This window comes from Euprymna scolopes, chromosome 18 (assembly GCF_053919585.1).
Source record: "Euprymna scolopes isolate OS-2025 chromosome 18, ASM5391958v1, whole genome shotgun sequence".
Lineage (NCBI taxonomy): Eukaryota > Metazoa > Mollusca > Cephalopoda > Sepiida > Sepiolidae > Euprymna > Euprymna scolopes.
The window spans coordinates 98364334-98381888 of record NC_136499.1 but is presented as its reverse complement, the minus strand read 5'-3'; the positions used below and the strand labels follow the sequence as shown (position 1 = coordinate 98381888).

Here is a 17555-nt window from a genome sequence, read left to right as displayed (position 1 = left end):
CCCATTTTTGAAATGTCTATTAAAATTTTAATGATTAATTGATGTGCCAAAGTTTTATATATCATAAATTGAAGATAAAAGTGCAATAAAGAAAATATTCTAATTTAAAATAAAAAAAAAATAGTTTTTTGGAAATTTCCCTGTAAAGTCCAACATCAATGACCTCCCTAAACACATACTTAAATCATTCGTTGACATCTATGCTGATGACACGACCATCTACGGCAACACATCAAAGGCTGTAAATGACAAAGTTCTCTCGGATTCTCTCTCCTCTGATCTCGAGCGCGTGGTTCAGTGGGGGAAGATGTGGCTGGTTACCTTTAATGCATCCAAAACCAAACTCCTATCCTTACATCATCAACGCTCTGACCCCCATCTGGCATCAATTGTGATGGATGGCTCTCGTCTGGGTGAGACCCCGTGTTTTGACAAGCTTCTGGGTTTGACCTTTACTCCTGATCTGAAATGGAACACGTACATCAAGTCTGTTGCCAAGGTCGCTGGAAAGATGGTGGGATCCTTCTACCGCTCCAGAAGATATCTCACTACTGATGCAATTCTCTATCTATATAAAAGCCAAGTACGTCCAAGGATGGAATACTGTTGCCATATCTGGGCAGGAGCTGCCAAAAACAGCCTATCCTGCCTTGACAGAGTACAAAATAGACTTCGTGGTTTAGTGGGGGATGCCCTTTTCTCTACCCTGCAACCTCTCTCCCACAGAAGAGACGTTGCGAGCCTATCCTTGTTTTATCGTTATTTTCATGGCAGGTGCTCGTCTGAACTCCAATCCCTGGTCCCCCCTCGCCAATCTTTCACGAAAAACACCCGTATAGCTGAATCCACTGTGAAAAATTTCCCCACTCTATATCTGTGCCTAAATCAAAACGCGGATTCCATGAACAAAGCTTCTTTCTTAGAACTGCACGCCTGTGGAACTCTGTTCCGTCTGCCTGCTTCCCTCCGGACTACAACTTGGATGTCTTCAAGTCCAATGTTAACAAATTCCTAATGAACCGCCCCCCCTAATTAAACACTTCATCAAATCTCCACACTAACGTAATGTACTTGCAATAACCCTTATCCCTGAGTGGCTTCCGGGCCTTGATAAGTGGTGACTGGTGATCACTGTAAAAAAAAAAAAAAAAAAGTGTAAAACCCTTTTTTTTTCTTTTTTTTTTTTTTAAAAATGAAAACTCATGTTATGCTTACATCGTCAAGTAAATACTGGACGCTGATGGCAAATATTTATATTTCATTAAATGTTTTCTTTTTTTTTCTTTTTTTTCTTTTTTTTTTTTAGATATTTAAAAAAAAAAATTAGTCGATAAAGAAGTATTAAAATATATCAATCAAGAATTTTTTTAAAAATCGATGAAGCTGATTTTTTGTTCTAGGGGAAAAACTTATAAGTGAATGTGCGTTTCCTTTTTAACTACGGAGAATGAAAAATACTAATTTTGGTTAACACACGCAATAAAAAGGAGACATTATTTATGTCTCTTGGACGAATCCGTATTTCATAAATTTCATTTTAGCAGCAACAGCTCTTTACAGCTTCGCGCAAAAACACGTTGCGAAAATGCGATTTTCTAGGACCCTCGCTTTAAAAAATCCTTGTATTTAAAAAATACATGGAATTTAAAATATAAATATGGATAAATTCTTAACAATGAAGGATGGAACTACCCATTTAATAGTATTTTTTTTTAAGTAAGTGATTTTTTTGGCATTTATATATACACATATATTTATAAGCAATTAAAAATATGTTGATTTTCTTTATATTTATTTTTAAAGAAAACGGCTTTAAAAATCAAATATTGCATAATTTGCTATTAAACCTGTTATTATTTTTTTTTTTTAATTTGGTCTTTGCTCCTTTAATTGAAAAAAAAAATTAGGGTTTGAATTACATTTTTCAAGTAGTTATAAGCTTCGAAAAATAGTAAGTTAAATTATTAAAGTTCTGATCATCATTTTTAATGGCCACTTTCTGATACACCTAACGATATGCTGTGTTTGGTGACATCGTGTACGTGAAATAATTATCTGGAATAATGTAAACTGATAATCAGTTCAAGGCTGTCTTTGTTTTTGGATTTGTTCAGACGTAGGGATACATCCTCCACGGCTTTACCTTCTCCTTGAGAAGAGGTTAGTTTGTTGCTAATCGCCTGAGGCGCTCCTATCTGTGAATGTCGACGGAGCTGCTCGAGGATATTTTTTATTTGTAGATCAGAGTACACTTCCCCTAGTGTACTGGTTTTTCAAAACCCCCACCTGAACTAACCTACTAAAGAGGTATTAAATAATGACCAAAAAAAAAAAAACGTTCATCCAGTTCCTGCACGTTGCAGAATGTAATTGTAATATTGTATTTTCAAAATTGTCGCTAATTCATGTTTGTTTGCTTTTTTTTAAGAATGAGTATTTATTTTTATTTATTATTTTTTATGTTTATAGTGTTTTTTATCCATATTGTTTCCTGTTTTATTTCCGTGTTGGTACACTGGAATTAGGATTAATGTGGAGGTTAATGAAGGTGGTTTACGCCTCCCTTCATTTAAATCTCTTTTAGCACATTTCCCTGTATATTTTTTCAGCAGAAAAATTAGGACACCTACAAAACTCTAACAAAAAACAAAAAAAAAGCATTTAAAAAGTGCTCTAACCGAGGTAGCATACAAAAAAAAAAAAAAAAAAAAAAGAATAAAAATAAACACGCGTTCAATATCAATAAACATACGATAATTATCATTAAATTAATGACTGTGCGTGCATGCGTGTGGTTGCTATTTTTTTATTTAAAAATGGATGCCAAAAAACTTTTTGTCCTTGAATGTTTTTTGGAGGTCTGTGCATTCAACTCAACATCTTCGTGTTCGGACGAACTAACTTCAACTGCCTCGTTCCCCCACATAGTTATTTTTTCTTCCCCCCCCTTTTTTTTAAAAAACTTCTTTTGTCTTTCTATCTCTAAACAATAAACATAGAATCAAGCCTTTCTGTTAGGATGGCTGGCAGAGTAGGCATTCCTTCATTGCTCACATTTAGTTTGCATCCATTTCCTCCCGAAAGTGTGGCAAAGGAAGTATTTATATAAAAAAGAAAAGAAAGAAAATCCTTTTCATACCGCCATTTTTGTTGAATTGGGTGTTCGTTTTTATTTTTTCTTCTCTTCCTCAATGTGATGAGTTTTTCAGTCTTTTATTTATTTTATTTATTGGTACTAATGCAGATTATGGACCGTGCTTTTTGTAGATGGGATTTTCAAGTTAAATTAAATTTTTATGGGATCTTTTTATTTAATCATGGTATTTTTTTAACTTTTTTCCTTCACCCCCAAACAAGGCATATTGCCACTTGGACGCAAGGGGCTACTAATTGGGATCATGCCTAAGAAAGATTAAGATGTTGGTTTACGTTACATTTGATTTTTTGCATATCAGTACAGTTTGGGGAGCAGGCAACAGGAAGAAAATTCCAAAGTCTAGCTGTTCTAGAGAAGAATCTATTAAAGTAGAAAACTTTCTGACATTTAGGGACTTCAACAATGAAGGGATCTGATTTTGTTGCTAAGCGGGTTTGTCGGGGATATGTACGTCAAGTGCACAAGTGCAATGAGTTCATCAGAGCACATTCCTTTAAAATATTTGTAAAACAGGCACCGGCGATGGGACAGGGGTTGGAGCCTAGTTGACAGTGGGACCTATTAGATTGGAGACTTTTTTTTTTTTTTTGGACCCTATCCAAGAGGGCGAGACTAGTGGTAGATGCACCATCCCAGATGTGACAACAATACTCCATACATGGACGAATGGTGGCCTTATAGAGGTACAGGATACTCTCAGGTGTGAGCAGTTTCTAGCACGATAGAGGGAGCCCACCTTGCTTGCAACAGCCTTTTGAAATGTTCTCAATGTATTTATTTCAGTTCATATTTCCCGTGAATGTTAAGCCGAGGAGTTTGAAGGAAGAATTCTAAGGGAGTTATGTCATGGTTATTCTTATTGTCTTACTCGCATTAAATATCACCATCTATTTATGTCCCCGTTCAACGGCGTCTGAGAAGGTTGGTGGTGTTTATTCCGAGAGTCGTTCTTAACATAGGGAAGTTATGGATGTTTATACTACGCTAGGTTAGGTCATAAAAAATACTCCAATTTTTATTTTTCAATGACATCTTAAAATGCTAATGTTGTAGCTATTTACAATTCCTCTCCACGGGACAGAGACACCAGGGTCGTTTTTTAACGTGGAGAAAAGGTACAAAAATAATTTTAAAAAATTGTCTCAGTCGTAAAAGACTGCTACTCCACCGACAGAGAACAATAAATGGAAGTGCAGCATCTGAAGAACAGATACTACACTTTAATCTTGGCCAAAAGGCCAAATGTTAAATTTTTTATTTAACGCAAACAGATCACAAATGATTAGGTAAACCCAAAATAAATTGTTCTTGACTAATTTCCCAACTGCATGCCTTTTAAAATTAGCGTTTACCATTTAAATGAATATTCTAATTGAATTCTATTTTTTTTCTTTTTTTTTTTTTTTTTTTTTAATAAGATAAAACCAGACATGCATTATCGTTGTAATAATAAGCATTCCTGGCTTCATTTGTCGGCTTAAATTCCCGCCTTTTTAGGCTATCGTTTGAATCGATCATCAAATGATTTGTTGCGGGACTATTGGTGTCGATCTGTTCACAAATTACAAAAATGAATTAACACTTTGATCCTAGCTTGAAATGACCATTTTGTTTAGTAAATGAATGAGGATTAAAATCACATTTGAAATTTAATTTTTTTTTATTTAAATTTGAAAAAAAAAAAAATTCTTTTTTCTCTCTTGTCTGTCCCATTCCCCTTTTTTTCTATTATCTGCTTTTCCCTGTTTTTTTTCTTTCTCGTCTGACCCACACCCCCGTTTTTTCTTTCTCGTCTGACCCACACCCCCGTTTTTTCTTTCTCGTCTAACCCACACCCCCGTTTTTTCTTTCTCGTCTGACCCACACCCCCGTTTTTTCTTTCTCGTCTGACCCACACCCCCGTTTTTTCTTTCTCGTCTGACCCACACCCCCGTTTTTTCTTTCTCGTCTGACCCACACCCCCGTTTTTTCTTTCTCGTCTAACCCACACCCCCGTTTTTTCTTTCTCGTCTGACCCACACCCCCGTTTTTTCTTTCTCGTCTGACCCACACCCCCGTTTTTTCTTTCTCGTCTGACCCACACCCCCGTTTTTTCTTTCTCGTCTGACCCACACCCCCGTTTTTTCTTTCTCGTCTGACCCACACCCCCGTTTTTTCTTTCTCGTCTGACCCACACCCCCGTTTTTTCTTTCTCGTCTAACCCACACCCCCGTTTTTTCTTTCTCGTCTAACCCACACCCCCGTTTTTTCTTTCTAGTCTGACCCACACCCCCGTTTTTTCTTTCTCGTCTGACCCACACCCCCGTTTTTTCTTTCTCGTCTGACCCACACCCCCGTTTTTTCTTTCTCGTCTGACCCACACCCTCGTTTTTTCTTTCTCGTCTGACCCACACCCCCGTTTTTTCTTTCTCGTCTGACCCACACCCCCGTTTTTTCTTTCTCGTCTGACCCACACCCCCGTTTTTTCTTTCTCGTCTGACCCACACCCCCGTTTTTTCTTTCTCGTCTGACCCACACCCCCGTTTTTTCTTTCTCGTCTGACCCACACCCCCGTTTTTTCTTTCTCGTCTGACCCACACCCCCGTTTTTTCTTTCTCGTCTGACCCACACCCCCGTTTTTTCTTTCTCGTCTGACCCACACCCCCGTTTTTTCTTTCTCGTCTGACCCACACCCCCGTTTTTTCTTTCTCGTCTGACCCACACACCCGTTTTTTCTTTCTCGTCTGACCCACACCCCCGTTTTTTCTTTCTCGTCTGACCCACACCCCCGTTTTTTCTTTCTCGTCTGACCCACACCCCCGTTTTTTCTTTCTCGTCTGACCCACACCCCCGTTTTTTCTTTCTCGTCTGACCCACACCCCCGTTTTTTCTTTCTCGTCTGACCCACACCCCCGTTTTTTCTTTCTCGTCTGACCCACACCCCCGTTTTTTCTTTCTCGTCTGACCCACACCCCCGTTTTTTCTTTCTCGTCTGACCCACACCCCCGTTTTTTCTTTCTCGTCTGACCCACACCCCCGTTTTTTCTTTCTCGTCTGACCCACACCCCCGTTTTTTCTTTCTCGTCTGACCCACACCCCCGTTTTTTCTTTCTCGTCTGACCCACACCCCCGTTTTTTCTTTCTCGTCTGACCCACACCCCCGTTTTTTCTTTCTCGTCTGACCCACACCCCCGTTTTTTCTTTCTCGTCTGACCCACACCCCCGTTTTTTCTTTCTCGTCTGACCCACACCCCCGTTTTTTCTTTCTCGTCTGACCCACACCCCCGTTTTTTCTTTCTCGTCTGACCCACACCCCCGTTTTTTCTTTCTCGTCTGACCCACACCCCCGTTTTTTCTTTCTCGTCTGACCCACACCCCCGTTTTTTCTTTCTCGTCTGACCCACACCCCCGTTTTTTCTTTCTCGTCTGACCCACACCCCCGTTTTTTCTTTCTCGTCTGACCCACACCCCCGTTTTTTCTTTCTCGTCTGACCCACACCCCCGTTTTTTCTTTCTCGTCTGACCCACACCCCCGTTTTTTCTTTCTCGTCTGACCCACACCCCCGTTTTTTCTTTCTCGTCTGACCCACACCCCCGTTTTTTCTTTCTCGTCTGACCCACACCCCCGTTTTTTCTTTCTCGTCTGACCCACACCCCCGTCTTTTCTTTCTCGTCCGTCCTCCCCACCCCGTCTTTTCTTTCTCGTCCGTCCTCCCCACCCCGTCTTTTCTTTCTCGTCCGTCCTCCCCACCCCCCGTCTTTTCTTTCTCGTCCGTCCTCCCCACCCCCCGTCTTTTCTTTCTCGTCCGTCCTCCCCACCCCCCGTCTTTTCTTTCTCGTCCGTCCTCCCCACCCCCCGTCTTTTCTTTCTCGTCCGTCCTCCCCACCCCCCGTCTTTTCTTTCTCGTCCGTCCTCCCCACCCCCCGTCTTTTCTTTCTCGTCCGTCCTGCCCCCCCCCCCCGTTTTTTCTCTATCCCCCCCCCGCCGTTTTTCTTTCTTGTTTGTCTGTTTTTTTTTCCCCCTCATTTTTTTCTCTATCTGCTTTTCCTCGTTTTATTTTTCTCGTTTGGTCGCCCCCCCCCCCCGCTTTTTCTCTTTTGTCAGTGTTTCCCCCCGTTTTTTCTATCCTGTCTGCCCCCCCCACACACACACCGCTTTTCTCTCTTGTTCCTCCTTTATTTTACTAATAGCATCATTATCTGGCGTGCCAAAGTGTGGAGAGGTGGTATAGTAAGACTATTGAGCAACCAACCCCCTGAGAAAAATGAAAATAGTAATTGCCCGTGCGAGCGCAAAATTAGCCACGGTAGCCAGACTCGAACCTGTAACGCGAGAGAGGAAAAGGAGGTGAAAAAAAGCAAATACTTTAACTGTCTCACTCATGCTTGGCATCATGGGCCTTCGAAATAACGTGTTTTATACGTACGTCGAGATCGCAAGGCGTGAATGACTGCAAAAATGTTGACATAAAAACTGATCCGTCCTTGCCAAAAACGGCCCAGTTGACGGTAAAAGAATTGTTTTAGGCCAATTTTTTGATATTTGTTGTTCTTAGGATACCAATTTTGTCAGTGTTTGTTGTGTGTGTCGAAAGATTTTGCGACACACACACACACACATTTTCTTTTATGTATTAGATTATTATTTTTTTTTTTTTTATCGAATAAATGCATCGTTTCCTTTAAAAAAAAAATCGTCAAAATATCAAATATTGTTTCCACAGGAAAAATAAAATCCGATCTGTATGTCACTGCTGCCTGACACTAACTTGAGTATAACTGTTCTAAATAAACATTTCTCTCTCATTTGACTTGGTATCTCTCAGCCAATCAAAACCCTGTCATCTCCCCCCCCCCCCCACTCCTCTTCTATATCTGTCGGAATCTTATCTTTATTGCTACATCAAAGCAATAATTACTTGACTGCTACTGCTGCCTTTCACTGCTGAAATAATAAATACAAAGCTCTATGCCTGTGTCTCTTTTCCTCTCAAACCTCTTCCCTCTTGCTGAAGAACTCAAGAACAAAATGTTCTTTCAGCAACAGTTAACCAACAGTCAGTCTCTTTAGTTGCAATTTGTTTTTCTTAGGATTTTTCTTTTCTTTAGAAAGAAAAAAAATCTTACCTGCATATAAGTTATGAGCACATAAACCAACACATGATGGCTGTATCATGCTGTTTGAGTTAGCAGGTTCAAAAGATTCACTAGTAATAGCTCCATTTTTATGTCCCTGTTTATTTTCCATCCCTATGAGGACAAATTACATAATAAGTACTGAAAGGACGATTCCAATACAATTATCGATTCTGATTCTTTTTAAATCTATAAATATTGAGCTATAGAGGGTATTTTTTTAAATTTTATTTTGAAAAAAACTTTTTTTTTTAATTTTCAGATTACTGTAAAAACATGCAGAATATGTGCATATATTTTTTGCAAGTGTAAAAAAATATGTTTGTGGATGAAGGGGTGATTTTTAGATTTTAGCTTTACTGATAATTTTAAATCGATAAATATTCATTTTATCGGAAAATTAAATTTTCAACCAAAAAAGATTATTAAAAGAATCATTTTAAGCATAGAAAAATAAACACAAATTTTACTTATTCTGATTCCAATACCCTAAAAAGTTCTGATTTTTCTGATTTTGATTGATCGTTCTAACACTAATAATAATTATGTATTTACATGTCATGTCGAAAGTAGTAAAAGTTTCAAATATTACAAAAAATGATCAGGTAGATGTGCTAGAACTATATTTTTACAAAAAAAAAAAAAAAAAAAAAGTAGATATTAGTGATTTGCCATTTTCTATTTTGAAATGGCGAATTTTTAATATCTTGTCAAAATCATAGACTGCAGTTACCTCCCCTGGATTTTAAGACCCTCTTCAAGATTAGCAAATCTTTAGATAAAACTTTATAATTTGATAAATTTTATTTTTACTTTTATACGCAATTAATTTTTGAAAATTTTTACTAATTTCAACACGAGTTTGTAATCGTGTTATTACCTGTAAATCATTTATTTGAAATCGAATTAATCTACACAAGCCTCCATATAGTAAACATTTAATCTTGTTTGGAATTTCATTATATGTTTTAAACTACATTAATTGATAAATAAGTAGATCGATCTTAATCAAAGACAACCCAAGACTCTCTTTTTGTTTGGTACTACACTGTGATGTAGGGGAGGGCGATACCATTTTACGTGAATTCCTCTACTTATCTTTGATATCACCATAAAATGCTGATTGTTAAGCAGGGGGGGAGTATCAAGTACAATCTTTTGAGTTTTTGCCATGACTCATCCAAAGTCGTTCATCTTATTAACAGTATGACTTATGCTTTATTAACCAGTATGTCAGTGGAATTGATTAAATAAAAAATATGAATCAGTATATGTTTTGCTTTTTTTTTTTTTTAACACGGTTTTATTCTTTTGTTGGCATTGGTTTCCCTGGGCCTTTCTAGAATAAGGGACTTGCAGAAGAGATCATGTGAAGGTTGTCAACATCCATAAGTAAAAGTAGTTCTATGAAACTGAGTTCAAAACTTGGTGCTCGCGCAACAGGTAGGGATTTTTATCCTTGACCCCCAAAATCAACAGATTAGACCATTCCTGTAATGATCTGGTCCCTATTGATTGCGGTGTAATGCTAGTTTTGTGCAGTTCTAGGAGGTTCACCCTCCCAGGCCTTGCCTTCTCTCTTTGAGAAGGAGTTAGTTTATCGCTAATCGCCTGAGGTGCCCTTACCAGAGAATGCCGACAGGGCTTCCCATGAACTTTTTGCAGGTCAGAGTACCCTTCCTTGGGATTGCTGACTTCTCAATCCGTATTTCTGACCCTGGTGTCTAAGTTCTTGCAATGAGAGATAACTAAACCGTGTGAACTTGGTATATTCAGGTCCTCGGTTTGTGCCATTATCCATTTCACAAAATTAGACAAAGTCGATTTTTATTGTGGGAAAAATCGAGCTATTCAATGATTGTGTATTATGAGCTATTCAATGATTATTTATTATGAGCTATTCACTGATTGTTTATTATGAGCTATTCACTGATTGTTTATTATGAGCTATTCACTGATTGTTTATTATGAGCTATTCAATGATTGTTTATTATGAGCTATTCAATGATTGTTTATTATGAGCTATTCAATGATTTTTTTATTATGAGAAGATTGAAAATAATGGGTGGAATTAATAAAATTTGTTGATTTGACGACAGTTTATGGACATCAAATTGGGACAAGAATAAAAATTACTACAAAATCTGGAATGATTTTGTTTCTGACAAAACGAAGTCCTCCTAATACCATATTTAGTTTTAAAGTCGTTTTTGACACACAAGAATGGATTATCTTCTGTTTTTTTGTTTTTTTTAATGACTTATTGTACTTTGCAATTTATTTTGCCCATAAAATTTATTGATTGAAAACAGATACATGATTAGTCTTTGTTTTATGTGTTTTTAGCAAGAAACATGTTATCAATGACCAAATAATGGTTTCTAAAACAAGAACTATGACTATTCCCATTTTTTTTTATTATCAGTATGTAACGATTAGTAATTATAAATATTAATAACTGTATTATTTTTTAATTTTTTATATGAACTTTTTGATTGACATGTCTGTTACATCAGCCGAAACGTTGAGAATAACATCCAAGATCAAAACGGTAGTTTGAAGAATACAAATAATACAAGTTGGTTAAGTTAATAATTTTATTAACAAACTATACTGTAATAATTATTTAACTTTCAAAATCCTATTTTTAAAATAGAAAAAATTTGGTAAAAAAAAAAGTGGGTTGGGGTAGCGAAACAAAAAAAATTAAAGTAAATACTCCCAATAGATATGGTTAGTGCATTAATGTTTTGATTAAATGATCAAAAAAGGCAATTATTAGTTTTGTTTCAACATAAATGCCTTACGTTGCGAATGAAACAGTCGCATTTAAGTGATTTTTTTTTTCCAAGTGGCAACTAGAAATAATAAAACTCTTTGCTGATTGTTTTTTTTTTTTTCGCTGACAATCTTCCAAACATTACAGCGTTAAAAATATTTTTTGAACTTCATTTTTTTAAAACTTTATTTTAACAAATTCAAATTATTTAAGCAACAAATGTTTAATAGAACAAATACCCCCCCCCCACTTTTTTTTTTTTTTAAACGAAGGCGGTTTTAATATAAAACATCTGATGAAATTCGAATCTTTATACCTTCAAGTCTCAAAATAAATTTAGTGCATATTTAGAAATGCACCTGAAAAACAAAAACACAGAAAAATCTTTGATATATGTACTCGTCACGGAACAAAGATGTCATATTCCAAAAATCACGTGGGTTTGGCTAGTAAACGAAAATATTTAAGACGATTCTGTTGTTGGCATTTGTTACCCTGACATCTTTCTGGTTAGAATTCTTTCTAGAAAGACATGGGGTACTTACAAGAAGAACCATGTAAAAGTTGTCAACATCTCTAAGTGAAAGTATTCCTGTGGGACGAACTGGATTCAAACCTGGCACACCCAAGACGTCAGTCTGTAACCACTTAGCTACCGCTACCTCTCAATGAAGGCCCCTGAAATAAGTTCTCAGAAGTTTACAAACATTAAAAAAAAAAAAAAAAGTTGCCGCTATTTAATGAAATTTTAAAATGTTACCAATATATTTACGTTTGTAAATTATCTTACAATTGAACCTCATGTTTCGTTCCAAAATGTACCGCTCTCCTTTGATAGTTCCAAACCGGGTTCGGAATATAGAAGGTGATGCCCTTTTCTCTTTCCTGCAACCTCTTTCCCACCGAAGAGACGTTGTGAACCTGTCTCTACTCTACCGTTATTCGACTGAACTCCAATCTATGGTTCCCCTTTCCAAACTTTCACAAAAAAAAAACACTCAACTAGCTACAACCACTATAAACGATTTCCTAAACTCTCTATCCGTGCCTAAATCTAAACACAGATTTCATGAACAAAGTCTCTTTCCCAGAACTGCCCACTTGTGGAATACTGTTCCGCTGGCCTGCTTCCCGGTTGAATACAACATGGTAGCCTTCAAATCCAATGTAAACAAGTTCTTGTTGAGCCGTCCCTATAAATAACCAAATTATACTTGATTTACACCATTATACATTACCACCTTACATTCATTAACCCTTATCCTTGAGTGGCCTTTGGGCCTTGATAAATGATGACTTCCATGTAAAAGAAAAAAAAAAAAGAAAAACCTGTCTCCACTTAGGTTGGTTGTGTGTGGTGATTTGAGTTCTTCTCAGTTTACTCAGCAACGTCATTGGTCCATAGTTTTTTGTTTATTTTTTTCTGCCTGCCATCTCTTCTCCTGCACACTTCCTTGAAAAATGATCTTGAATTGCTTGTCCAGTCTTGTATGCATCCCATATTTCGCCTCTTCTATACGATTAGCAGATGTTTATACTGACTCAAATGTTGCATAGTTATATGGTCTTTCGTAAGGAATGCCAAAGATTCTCTTGAAGTGTCCCATATCTGTTGTTTATAGTTCAGCTGCACCTAGTGTTGAAAAATTATCTTTTCTATAATAAAATTCTTACCACATAATGTGTGCGTGAACATTTTTGTAATTGTTTAAAATTAAGCCTGTTTTAAACAATTGTATTTAATTGATTTTATGATTGAACGATACTTGAATAAAAATTTAATTTTCACAAAATTCCCATCTACAGTTGCTTTTACAATGTCAAATACCCTCCATTTTTTTTTTATATTCATTTTACTTGCATAATTTTTTTTAAACGATCAAGGGAGCTAACTCCTCCAAGAGCTAACACTTGATTTCATAACGATTTGGATTTATATCCGAAGGCTCTTTTTAGAATAGACTAGCAGGGCTACCCGGCGTTGCTCGGGACCGTATAAACAATGAAAAAACAAAAGCAGATATTGAACATATGTTTTATTCTTAGGGGAGAGGAATCTTTCATCTCTATGTATTATTTGTTTTATCTACCCTAGGACTCGTATTGTTCATGTTTTATCCCTAGCATAGGTAATTTACAGCATGTATATGAAATTGTTTTACCTTGGGGGAAGAGAACAGGTAATATACAACATAATGTGTCTATATTACATCCCTGGCAACGCCTAGAAACCAGCTAGAACATGTATTTCAGTCAATCTTTATTACATCCTGGGCTATGCCGGGAAACCAGCTAATCTCTATTTAGTGACTTGACCACCAAAATACCTCCCTAAGTGTGTCCTTTCTTTTGAACTTATTAGATATAGGTATCTAGAAATGTGTGTGAAATTTTGTTGAATGCATTGTTCACTATGATTTTCTTATTGTTCTACACAATATCAACTGTAGCGAAATAAAACAGTAAACTTAGTGTAGTGTTAGAATAAAGAGTAAAGGAAAAAATTAGAATCATATTCTGTAATTGCAAATCTAAATTTGCTAGCGTGTACCAGTATTTGCCAGGTTGTGGAAATTTGGAATTTATAACATATGTAGTGGCCTTTTCCTAGATACCTATTGCTAAAAATTATACTTTCAGATAGACATGTCTTGTTGAGTTTTCTTCAGTTTTCAAATGGCCCAAATAGTTTATTTTATTTATTTTTTTATTGATTTACTATTAAAAGAGAAATCTAACTTGATTTCTAATGTGATATGAACCATATTACGAAGATTCAATGTGTTAGCTGTTGAAATGAATATAATTATATAAACAATCGAAAAGTATGAATCATTAAGAAGATTCCATACTTTAATTCATGAATTGTATATTTTGTATTTGTGAAATATCTTAAATGGAAAATTTTGTTTGTTCTTTGTTTCAGGGCAGAAAAATCTGAAGTTCTGTCCGTGGATTTATTAAGTGTTGAAAAGCGTGTTGATCAAGTGCGATCAGTATGTACGAGTACGGCGAAGAAGCTTGCGATAAGCATCCAAGGTACTGGCACGGATATGGAAAAACGTTTGGTAAGTAGATTCAGTTTTGTATGCTTTACCAACTCTTCAAACCACAGATTCCCAACTGGAATCCACATGGACCCATCCTCTTCCTCTTGAGAGTCCATAGAAGTTTTAAAGTGTCCCCACAATAAAAATAAAAAATTTTATTAAGAGATGTATGTGTGTTTTATTGGAATTTAAAAATTTTGTATTTGAATTTTGTTATGACTATAATAAAACTGACTGTTAGCTTTTATGAACAGAGAAACAAATATTTGATTTCAGAAATTCATATATACTTGAAGGTGGTCCATTGATGATAAAGTAGCTCTCAGGGGGGGTTGGTCCATCAGCAAAACAAGAACATAAGTCATCCGTGAGACCACAGAGCTATCTGTAACAATGTAAGGATGATCTGTACTTCTATATCGTATGAAGTTAGTTACGCCATAGAAAATGTTCAAAATTCCCAAAATATTTGATCAAGTTGAGATTTTGCACGGTTACGCATCAAATTTAAAAAAAAAAAAAAAAAAAAAAAAAAATTGAAGTTGAAATTTTGTTCAAATTTTGACCACTACAAAAATTTTCAAGATCGTATAAGACATGGTACTTAATTGGCTACAGTATCAGTCAGGTAAAGCTATTAGCAACAGTGTTACTTTCACCTATTCCCTCAGCTTGACTATCCAAAAGTAAATATTTTCTAAGTAGACCATGACCTTTGTTTTGAATTAAAGGTTTGGTGACTATTGATCAAATGATGTGGATGTTAGCTTGTACACAAACAATTACAAACCAACAAAATAAACTCAACTGAAAATATAACCTCTTTGGTGGTGCACTGCATCGGTCTGAGTGAGGGAGGTTCTGAGTAAAACTGTAAGTTCTCTTTGGTTGCACTGAGGCAAACATTACGTTTGGTTTGTAATTTAATACTGTATTCAAACACTTATGGTCAAAAATTGTGTCCAATTCTAGGTCATTCCTGAGGTGGCTTGTTCTTAGTTGGCGGAGTTATGGTCATGTGCATCCCAAGCTTTACCTACTCACCCTTTGAAAAGAGGTTAGTTTATTGCTAATCTCCTGAGGCGCCCTACCAGGGAATACTGATGAAGCTACCCAGACATTTTTTTGCAGGCCAGAGTGTTCTTTTAGGGTGCTGGATTTTAATCCTACTTTCCTCGATTTTAGGACACAGCATGTTCCTCATGGGTTCATACACATTACCACCTGTACTAAAGAGCCTCTCGATCTCCACGAATGAAGATGGTGCACTTAAATAAGGTCTTGTGCTTTTTCTCACTGCTGAAATGGAGCATTACCTCTTGCGAGTAGTTGTAAAGCTACATAATGGTCAAGTTCTTTTGTGCACTTAACCATAAGGGATTTACTCCTTTTGAGTTTAGATTGTGATTCTTGTATTTTTGTTGTAGTGGCAGTCTCCAGCTTTAACTCTGCTTCTACCTACTCTAAGTTTTGATTTATTACTGTAGACTTATTTGAAACTATTTCAGACTTGAAAAAGATACAGTTTTACTTTCACTTTGCTCTTCTTGACCTTCGGTCTTGGATATGACCTTTATATCCGATGGTGAGGCCTCGGCTTGCGAGCTTTGGGGAGTGTGGAGCCACCCCTTAATTGCCATTGCTCCCAGGTCCGTTCTGACCCGGAGTGGTAGTACCTGTTAGGATCCCAACTATGGGTTGAATAGAAACCGACTTGAAAAAAATATATATATATATATATATATATTCTATTTAAAAAAATTTTCTTCAAAATCACTGGATTCGGTATTAAATAACCTGAAAAGGGTTGATATGCCATAAAACAAAAATAACTAACATCTTGACCTTCAGCAGAGCTTGAGGGAGTGTATCCTGATTCTGCTTCATTATAATCAGTAGAAAGCACAAGATGCAGAATCCAATTCCTCGTAGCGTTTTCTTTGTGATTTTTCTTTTACTTTGAATCTTAGATCTAGGAAAGTAGACACAAGTTTTTATCACTTAGATCAAAATTTTGTTTCCATTGATTTTACTGAATTGTTCAACAGTGTAAGAATTCCACTAAAGTCAGAAATATCAGAATTAGATTGGACAGCTTTTGACAGAAATAACCTCAGCTAAAATTCTAGTCATTATCATTAATGTTTGAAGTCTCAATTAGCAAGTTGTTATGGTAGGAATCTTATCAACTACATGTATTACAAGAGCTTTTCATTGTTCTAAACTTCTTTTCAGCATATAATGTTGAATTCCACTGTGTGGTCACATCTTGAATGAGTTTGTTTTTCCAAAGCGACTCAAATTAAGCTGATCCTGTATTTTAGTTAATTTGCTAATTACTAATGGAGAGTGATTAAAGTGAGCGACTATATTTCTGTTAGTTGTAATGATCGTCTTCACTGCCTATCAGGAAAATAATGAGTCATTAATTGAGAGTTGCAATGTATGTATGAATCCTGATAGTGATTCTAAACTACATTTCCTGACACCAGCAGCCATATTTGCTTCTGAATCCCACAAGACTAAAAACATTTTTGTGGATTTTATACTCGTCCAATTTTTACTTATTTTTACACCTGAGTGTTATTATGCTACAAGGAGAAACCAGTGTTTGGGTGTGGTTCTCTGTGTAGAATCTACAACTCTACCAATTGGCAGCTTGTTCCTGCATTGCTTGTAACGAATGAATAAAAAAAAATTAAATATTGATGTTGAGAGATCCAGCCTTTATGACATGTCTTGTTCAAGACCAGTTACCCTCATAAGATAACCAATTGATGTACACGGCTGGCAAAAATGCCAGAATGCATGGACAATTATGGACATTAAGATTTTTTTTATTACAGTAGAGAGTTCAATCTCTTTTTGTATACAACACTCAAAGGAGCATTGTCTTAAGAAGAATTACTTCCTAACATCCCAGAAAACCCCATCAGTATGCCCCGTATTTTAAAAGTCAGGTGATAGGTTATCTCCCTTTCAGTAGAGACTAATAAGTCTTCTGTGCATCATGAGTAAGTTGCTGGAATCTGTGTTAAATAGAGTAGTAGTCAACCACCTCAGCAAAAATAACCTCCTCAGTGAGATGCAATATGGTTTCCTTTCTGCTTGGTCTACAGCTAATGTGCTAACAGTTATATCTCATAGGATTAGCGAATCTCTGGAAGGAGGCTTTCTTTCTTGGGCAATTGCTCTTGACATATTAAAGGCCTTTGATAGGGTATGGCATAAAGGTCTACTTCACAAGATCTCCAGCTACGGTATAGCTGGAAAATCTTTTTAATTATTAAATCATTTCTCTCTGATAGGTTCAGAAGAGTAGTGGTTAATGGGCAGAAATCAGAAGCTCACAGTATTAATGCTGGAGTCCCTCAAGGGTCATTTCTGGGCCCAACTCCCTTCCTGATCTACATCAATGATCTTTCAAATCACAACCTAAGATCATTCATAGACA

General features: G+C 36.4%; 1 protein-coding gene and 1 pseudogene across 5 annotated transcripts in view; one reads left to right on the top strand and one right to left on the bottom strand.

Annotated features, from left to right (window-relative positions):
- The window catches only part of LOC145297709 (rho GTPase-activating protein 44-like), a 473021-nt gene that overhangs the window by 293641 nt on the left and 161825 nt on the right, over positions 1-17555 (top strand). For all 5 annotated transcript variants that reach the window (XM_080143912.1, XM_080143911.1, XM_080143909.1 and 2 more), the window contains exon 2: positions 13978-14119. In XM_080143912.1, coding sequence (XP_080000038.1) covers positions 13978-14119 — 142 coding nt within the window. The remainder of the gene's footprint in view (positions 1-13977; positions 14120-17555) is intronic.
- On the bottom strand, positions 4181-4406 carry LOC145298025 (U2 spliceosomal RNA; annotated as a pseudogene).